Genomic DNA, 9,407 nt, shown 5'->3' with positions numbered 1-9,407 from the left:
GGAGATACACCGTACATTAAATGTTAGCCTGTGCCAAGATGTTTCACCGCAGATTCTTCCCTGCACAGCAAGCCTTGTGCGAACAGTACCGTTGGCAGGTTGCAGTCATGCCAGTACTGCACCCAATTTACGAACCAACTGTTTTAATGCAACTATTGTTGAAATAATTAATCTGTAGGAAAGCTGAAGTGCTGCAAAGAGCCTAAAAGCATTGTGGGATCTTCTACCTACATGAATTTGCAGCTTGGGCAGCCTACTCGGTCATTTTACCCAAACTTTGCTCATATAAAAAAAAAAGGTTCCCCGACTCAACTTTTTCAGGTGTTCAAGGTTTCTCCAGACTTTGCCAGGTCGCTAGACAGCCTATAATACCCTTGTCATACGGGCGTTTGGAAGGCCTTTCAACCGATCAGTTGACTCAAAGGTAAAGTTCGAGCTGCTACACGGGAAGTTTCGAAGGCCACCGAGTCAACAGTCTATCGAGTCAACAGAGCACTGTACAACTCTATCGAAATCTCAATGGCCTTTGAGCAACGGAAGCGGAAACAGCGCGAACATGCCCTCTCGTTCACAGCGTGCTCGTACCATGGTTAGAAAGAACAAATCAAACCAAAATGCTTTAAAAATACTATATATGAATGTTATTAATTCAATAAAGTATTTTTGCCACTTGATATGTGCGAACTGCACATACTCTCAACAACGTGCTTGTGGTCATTCCTTCCTCCATTATGTCTAGTACATTCTCCCTCTACTCCATGTGCTGCCGGTCACTGAGTCTATTGTCATCATCAAATTGTTGACGATCAGCAGCTCTTCCTTGATGGTGTCGGCTTCCGCCTTCGCCGCCTGAACCTCGGCATCAAGCTGCACGATCGCACCCATATAGAATATCATAGCAGCCTTGTCATCTTGAGCCTTTGTGTCTCTGTCACCCATAGCAAGAGTGCAGTCACAGTGCACTTTGAAGTTTGACACATGTAAACACACACCAAACGGCAGCCGCATCGAGCGGCGTAAACGTTGCCGCAGTTTCGCTACTCAACAACTTGAAAACGAAACGTATATGTATGGCAATGTATAAACAATTGTTTAAATGTACAAACAAACATAAAAGAAATTCTAGTGCTTTTAGTGGTTTTAATGTTTAACTTTTCGTGACATGAAAACGAAAATAAAGATCCGCAGTGCCACAAAACTTTGCGAGAAACGCCTGAACCACTCACTGGCCTTTCAAAAGTGCAGTGTAGCAGCACGACAACTCCTTTGACTCGATAGAATTGTGGCATTTCGAAGGCCGTCGACTGGAAGACCTTCCAATGTGTCCGTGTGACACAGGTATCAGTTGATTGGACATCAGTTGTGAATGGCATTACACGCATAAAGTAAACGCACTCGACAAATTACGTCAGACTCGATATTCGAAGGTAATTTCTCTAGAATATTTCTGTTTGAGCTAATAGGGAAATGCATGGACAAACCAGGCACCAATTTAGCTTTGTAGAACTGGTGCCGTGTGGTGGCGTGGAACTGGAAATCCAACTGCTGCTTTGATGTGCACTTTAATGATGCTGGCATTATCAAAGGATTTCTATGGCTTGGCCCATCAACATGTGACAGCTAAATAAGATAATGTGTCAGCATCAGTTTACTTCACCCAGTGACCACTAACTATAAGCAGTTCATAAAAACAGAGCCCACATTATTGAGCAATAATAACACAAATGCGTGACATACTTGCCACTTTTTTTTTCTTCGAGAAAGAAATACATAAGACGAGACTAGCACAAGCTTACCGGCCCCCAAAACTCAGCAAGTCAGGTCGTCCATAAAATATGCACACTTACAAGGCAGAACAAAAGGGTCTACTGGTCCCTTGTTTTCAAGTAATATTTTACCAACCCAACTAGGCCATGGCAGTAATCCTCAGAAGCACCGACCTAACATCACTGCTTGTCAGTTGCAAACATTTTATTTCATCCGTCTTGATCTAGTTATGCTATATCCACAAGGCCATGCACTCTGGCAGCAGAATAAATACCGGGTTGCTGACCCACCCCACAACGTGAGAGACCGGTAGCCGGCAAAGTCTTCCAGCAGGAGGGGAGGGGGAGGGGGTCCAGCAGCAGTAAAACAAAAGCGGTGTCTTCTCCCCCACATAGCCCACTCAATGCGGTGGCTCCTTCAGTTTGTTCCGCTCGTCCAGCACGCGCACCACTTTTCGACGTGACGGAGATAGCCGACCTTCCCGTGATAGGCTCCGGTCAGGCTGGGCTCGTTCTGATTGAGCACGCTCAGCAGTAGGCGCATCTGACGTGGCCCGTTCAGGGTTCTCCACAACAGACAGCTCCACAGCAGTGCAAGGTGGTGTCGTAGCTACGGCAGGCTTGGATGTGCCCTGCTGCGTCCAGGCACAACCAGGAGGCCAGTGCAACCGCTCGGCCAATGTGGTCAGCAATAGCTCTTGGGCAAACAAACTTCGGTCAGCACGCTCCAGCTCCAGTGCTTGCTGTTCAGACTCTGCAAGGCTTGGCTCTACACACCTGAAGTGAAACAGCAATCATGCCAAGAGGATAAAGCATAGTGACACACAGCTATAAAGCAGCACATGCTGGATGGCCCCTTTGTCACAACATATTCATGAGCATTCCAGTATTTTCTCTAGAAAAATACTTTACACTAGTTTCAACACACTGCACATGCAATACCGTGCATTCTTTGGTAAAACAAGCGTTTCTGAATTCCACCCCATTGATATGCAATGGCTGTGGCCAGGAATCAAATATGCGTAACTGCAGAATGCCAAATGGAATGCTAAAAAAGCAACTGATGTTAATTTGGAAAGTGCAACTGCAACTGTGGCCTGCAATGCAACGTTTGCGTCTATGAATACAAAACTCTGAGACTGCTTCCACTGGGCACATCAATTGAAGGTGATTAAGCAAACTAAGGTACAACAGTCTTGAACATGTCTGCAAAAAGTCCCGAGAAAAGTGTGTTCAAAACACCTCCACACCGAGGAATATATCACAGTGAAGATGCACTGCTGGTCAACGGCCCCACATAGAGTAGGGACCAAATTTCAAAAAACTCTTCCTTGCCTAAAGCAAAAATTACTCTGCTCAAACTTTCTAAAATAAATTGTTAGGTGTCCTTGCATGAAATTTGCAACTTATATTTTTTAAGTAGACCACCTCAAGCAGAATTTACAGCTGAAAACATCACACATATGCAATTTTTACAAATATGGGATCATTCTCTAATATTTTGTGGCTGTTGCATGCCAAAATATTTTAGCCAATTATTTCGACAAGACTGCAAAAAACACAACAAAACAACTGCTTAAACTTAAAAAAAGTAACCTCAGGTATGCCCCTAATTGGCCTTTTTTCTCACTCACTATCAATATAAATAATAAAGTCGGGGCCTACAAAGGAGAGTATAGAAAAGCAGAACCTAAGGCACTGAAATGAAATTTCCACTTTCTCGGAATTAAAGTTCACTCTTTCACAATTTTCTTTTTAGTACATGATGTTTTGCTTTTAGGAGTAGAATTCAATTGGCACTTGGGTAGACAAATTTTTTTCTCAAAATATTTTGCAAATTTAGAGCTAATAATGTCCAGAATTTTTAAAAAGGAATCGGAGTGGGAAGAAGTTTTTTGGCTGATGCATTTGGCATGGAATGACCCATAACACAAAAGTACAAACGTACTTCACTAATGTTAACATGTGCTACCAGTAATTTAAATTTGCCAGTGATATTGCAAGCCAGAAAATTGCAAGCCAGTGATGTTAAAGTGGCCCTGAACCACTTTTTATTGAAGCAGAGAAACATATTTGAAGGTAAATTAGGCTATTTCAGAACTACTTTGCCGCAAGAAGTACTTCAATGCATTCAGCAGAAGCTGAGTTATTGGCTATCAAACATGCTCTTCGCAGTGCTCCTGATCCTGCTTCAATGCCTTGCACTGCGAAGGCAATGGTGGAGTGGGGCATGTCCATAATGCTCCGTCTACCGAACAACATTGTGGTGTGCAGTTTAAATTCGATTTTGGATGTTCACGAAGGCACCACTATTTCCGATTTTGAAGCATACGACACGCCAAAGGTAGCCAAACGCAGTTGTCCTCAGCAAGCCGTGGTGCGCTCAGCCAGTGGACTCGTCGCGGCACCCTGCGGCAGCCACAGTATCTACGCTACGTAGCAGACTGCAAGCTACATGCAACAGCAGCGTTTGTGCACAACAGGGCTAGAGTGCGTGCTCGTGCTCATATGCTCCTGTCTGGCTGTGCTACGTGGCGCGGACTGGTTTTGTTCCGCACCGGCTTGACCGACAGATAGTAGCCACACACCACTTGCGCACTGTGAAGAGCTATCAATAGCTTGATCATTACAAAGCGAAGTCTGCCAAGGTGTAACCAGGAGTGGCCAGGAATGAGTGCACTGGCAAGCGTGCATGTAGTCTGACCTTACGTTTTGCCTGGTTCAAGGCTAGTTGAGAGCTCAAAGATAGTCAAAATTAGCAAGACCTGACAGCTATTACACCAATAAGTATAGCAGCCAAAGTTTATTTCCTACGCGGGTGGCCATGGCCGTGCGTGAGCAGACGATGGGTGGCTTCTTCGGGAAGTATGCAATTATTATCAGAATTCTAAACATATTTGCGCTTACTTCAGCTTAATTATTAAACTGCGTCAACATATGCACAGTAACAGTAGGAAGAAGTGCACTGATCCAAACATTTCTCTTGGTTGATGTCAGCTATTGGCCAATAGCAGCCACGTATGGGAGTCTGCTATATTACGAAGCGTTAAAAAAAAGAATGAGGAGCAGGCTTCTGCTGAAAAGAGGATGTTTGAAAGACCGGCGACTTCACGCTTCACTTGAGAAAGCCACGCACCATGTAAGACTGCAAAATTTGGCCGAGATGTTAACAGCAGCGCAAGCTGTCCATGGACTTTTTTTCACCAAGATCGAGGGGTGGTTCAGGGCCCCTTTGAACACAGTAAAGAAAATTGCCTAGCAACGCAAACCGGAAAGCTGCACATAAGGACATCCAATTCGGCATAAAAAAAGTGTATTTACTTTTGCATAATAGCTCTTTGGTATGCCACAATAAATTCTCTATTTCTTACCTTCCCCATTTTCCTGTAGCAATGGTGCTACTGACGATTTTCTGTTTGCAGCAACATTGAAAGCACTAAAATTTACACAATGAAGCTGCTACATGAGTTTCTGGGGCAATATTATTTCTTTCATAATGCAAAATTTCTGCATGATGCACTGTGTGAAATAGGTGACAACAGCCAACTTCCAATAATTCAACTAACAGAGTTGATTAATGATCCAGTCGGTCAACTTAATAAGCAGAAAAAATGTCCAAAATGCAGCACTGCTCCATTATTCTAATATGCACCTAGTTTTTATTAAAGTAAAAACCAATTTGAAACCATATTATACGCACACTCAAAACATGCCCAATGGTCAGAAAAAGATGGAACCTGTCAAGTTTATTTTCACAGAATGGGGCTTTATTTACACTGAATGTACATCATCGTCACTCTCAGGCAGCTGTATCACTATGGACTACAACATGTTGTCCAGGGTATTGAGCTGGAACTGAACCAAAAAACAAAAACTGGAATAAAACAATTTTGCTTGAACCAGAACTGAACCGAACTGAACTGGAATGTTACAATTGTTTTCATTCAGGAGTGAAACCGAAAAGAAAAAACTTTTCGGTTCTCGCTAGCCACCTTTTGTGGAGATTTTCATCTATGTATTGCCAGCATTTGTGGCTCAACCATCCTACCTCATTTGTAAATACACACTAGCTTGTCCCGATTTTTGAAGTAGCACCACCATTAGTACAGTTTTCAACACATCGCATTGAGGGGCAGACATGTTAGCAATACGCTCCTAAGTGTGAAGTTAGTTACCATCAAATAGTCTTTCGTCAGTTGAAGACCTATATATGACCATTGAAATAAAGAAGCGATTCCTAGCTGGATTGCATTTTCAATCGCACAAGTTGAAGTAGGTGCCACAGAAATGACGTATTGCTTCCGACATGTGCTTCCGCAATGTGATTTTTAAAAATCTAAGCTTTGTTTGCCTACTATCCCAGGTTGATGCAAATGTTTTATTTATAATAAACAGGCATTGCCTGCCCCCTGGGGAGAAATGGTGAAGGGGAACTAGCACAGGGCAAGTTAAAATTGCGTGGACAAAGACATCTAACAGAAAGATTCTATGACAGTACAGGATCCCCTTTCCATGCTGTGGTTGTCCTCTTGATCTCTTATTGCTGAAAACTTGTGTTGGTGGAATACAGAGGTGGAAGATGTCGGCTTGCTTTCCAATGTTTCGCCTGAAACAGCGATCTGGGGCCCTATAACGTAAAACTATTCCAATATGTTTTTATTCCAATCTCCTGACGCCAAATTTGCGCAACCGCCAACACAAGCACTGGGCGGTCACCCGCAGGGCTGTCTGAACAGACCAATCAAACACTCTCCTCGTTCATAGGAGGTCACTTTTGTTTGCTTAAAAAACAAATAACATTGCCTACACTGAGCGGCTTGTCTTATCTAAATGGCTGACAAGAGGCGAGGAGCACGCTCAAGTGGAGAGGGATGTAGAACTAGTCACAATGTATCCCGTGATACATAAAATTGTAGCCTGATCACTGGTGTTCCGAATGGAAGTAAAGCAGAAATAATTGTTCAGCCATTTTTTAAGAATTTTTATGCGAAATTTCAAAGCACCTCAAGGAACACAAGTAATAATTTGCTGTCGTTAGTATAAGTACTCAGAGTAAAAAAAATTACATATACAAAATATGTGCCTGGATCTTAGATCCCAACTTCTGCAAGTTAGACCAATCGGAAACAAATATTCAGATTTGTTTGTATGAATACTAGCCAGAGTGATGCCCAAGCTATGTGGGATAGCCGCAGCTTCACATGTGAAAACAGCCAAGTGCCTTTTCTGCAGGGAGCACTTGTTTTTACTCATTGCAGAAGGCACCTGGTTACATTTCTCGTGCATTCTTTAGCCTCGTGAAGCAATGGTTGTCGGAACAGGGAAGCTGGTATAGTTGTGCATGTTAACTGGCGCTGGAGCCTCCACATGCTTTGTACAGCATCTGTACAGCAGTGCACATGTCGTCTCCATTACTGCTAGTCAAGCTTCGGTCGAAGGTTGGTTTGAAAATCATCCGCATGCTCGTGCGAGAGAAAACCCCACACAATGTGAAGGATTGCTCATAATAATTTGTACATATTCCATCGAAATGCTGATGGATAAAAGCAACCCAAGCAGGGAAAAATAATATTGCATTTGATATTAGTCGAACATAATTATCAAAATAACACACACTCATGAGCATTTACTGATGTTTGAGCTATTGTTAAAAACAGCCCAGACATCGGTCAGAAAATTAAACAACCTTCGACAACCCAACACTTCGCCCCCATCGAAATGCTGCTGTCTCATTCAAATCGGCGACCTCGAGTAATGTCATAGCCACAAAGCAATCGTGGCGAGCACAGAAGTGTTTATTTGATGTGCGACCGCTTCCGTTGTGTTGCCTAGACCCTGCGTTGTGGTCTCATGTCATATTTTCCATATCCCTTCTTCCCCCTTTACATTTGTATGGGAACTGCGAGCGAAGTGGCAAGGCTGTTATTCACTCGTTTCCCGACTCCATCGATTCTCCCCACTCCTCTCTTACATTTTATCTAGCTTCCCTTTGGACTCGTAAGCACTTGCGGGGGGTCATGGATAATTATAGTTGTCAAGAGGCTAATGTGGCGATTACCTGTGAGCTCCAGAGGGCATTGTGCACATTCAACGTCATACTGTCCAAATGAGTTTGTGTCTCTCTTTTTCTCTGCCACGCTTTTTCCATGTATATGAAGGTTGTACAAGTCTACGCCCCTACATCCAGTCATGATGACCAGGAAGTCGAAAGCTTCTATGAAGACGTGGAATTGGCGATGGGTAAAGTCAAAACAAAATACACTATACTGATGGGCGACTTCAATGCAAAGGTAGGCAAGAAGCAGGCTGGAGACAAGGCAGTGGGGAATAACTTTCTAAGCTAATCAACAAGCGTAAGACAGCTGACATAAAAAAGTATAATATGAATAGAATTGAACATGCTCTCAGGAACGGAGGAAGCCTAAAAGCAGTGAAGAAGAAACTAGGAATTGGCAAGAATCAGATGTATGCGTTAAGAGACAAAGCCGGCAATATCATTACAAATATGGATGAGATAGTTCAAGTGGCTGAGGAGTTCTATAGAGATTTATACAGTTCCAGTGGCACCCACGACGATAATGAAAGAGAGAATAGTCTAGAGGAATTCGAAATCCCACAGGTAACGCTGGAAGAAGTAAAGAAAGCCTTGGGAGCTATGCAAAGAGGGAAGGCAGCTGGGGAGGATCAGGTAACAGCAGATTTGTTGAAGGATGGTGGGCAGATTGTTCCAGAGAAACTGGCCACCCTGTCTACGCAATGCCTCATGAATTCGAGCGCACCGGAATCTTGGAAAAACACTAATATAATCCTAATCCATAAGAAAGGGGACGCCAAAGACTTGAAAAATTATAGACCGATCAGCTTACTGTCCGTTGCCTACAAAGTATTTACTAAGGTGATTGCAAACAGAATCAGGAACACCTTAGACTTCCGTCAACCAAAGGACCAGGCAGGATTCCGTAAAGGCTACTCAACAATAGACCATATTCACACTATCAATCAGGTAATAGAAAAATGTGCGGAATATAACCAACCTTTATATATAGCTTTCACTGATTACGAGAAAGCGTTTGATTCAGTCGAAACCTCAGCAGTCATGGAGGCATGGCGGAATCAGGGTGTAGACGAGCCGTATGTAAAAATACTGAAAGATATCTATAGCGGCTCCACAGCGACCGTAGTCCTCCGTAAAGAAAGCAACAAAATCCCAATAAAGAAAGGCGTCAGGCAGGGAGATACGATCTCTCCAATGCTGTTCACAGCGTGTTTATAGGAGGTATTCAGAGACCTGGATTGGGAAGAATTGGGGATAAGAGTTAATGGAGAATACCTTAGTAACTTGCGATTTGCTGATGATATTGCCTTGCTTATTAACTCAGGGGACCAACTGCAATGCATGCTCACTGACCTGGAGAGGCAAAGCCGAAGGGTGGGTCTAAAAATTAATCTGCAGAAAACTAAAGTAATGCTTAACAGTCTCGGAAGAGAACAGCAGTTTACGATAGGCAGTGAGGCACTGGAAGAGGTAAGGGAATACATCTACTTAGGACAGGTAGTGACTGCGGATCCGGATCATGAGACTGAAATAATCAGAAGAATAAGAATGGGCTGGGGTGCGTTTGGCAGGCATTCTCAGATCAT

The 9,407-nt window shown here is 43.3% G+C and overlaps 1 protein-coding gene across 2 annotated transcripts in view; it reads right to left on the bottom strand.

Moving 5' to 3' along the window:
- Nucleotides 1–1,953: 1,953 nt before the first annotated feature.
- LOC142566073 (E3 ubiquitin-protein ligase KCMF1-like) overlaps nucleotides 1,954–9,407 on the bottom strand; it is a 115,532-nt gene continuing 108,078 nt past the window's right edge. For both annotated transcript variants that reach the window (XM_075676809.1, XM_075676810.1), the window contains one exon: nucleotides 1,954–2,543. In XM_075676809.1, the coding sequence (XP_075532924.1) occupies nucleotides 2,168–2,543 (376 nt within the window). In that variant the 3' untranslated portion in view covers nucleotides 1,954–2,167. The remainder of the gene's footprint in view (nucleotides 2,544–9,407) is intronic.

This window comes from Dermacentor variabilis, unplaced genomic scaffold (genome assembly GCF_050947875.1).
Source record: "Dermacentor variabilis isolate Ectoservices unplaced genomic scaffold, ASM5094787v1 scaffold_12, whole genome shotgun sequence".
Lineage (NCBI taxonomy): Eukaryota > Metazoa > Arthropoda > Arachnida > Ixodida > Ixodidae > Dermacentor > Dermacentor variabilis.
The sequence above is the reverse complement of the archived record's forward strand: the minus strand, read 5'-3'. Positions and strand labels throughout refer to the sequence as shown.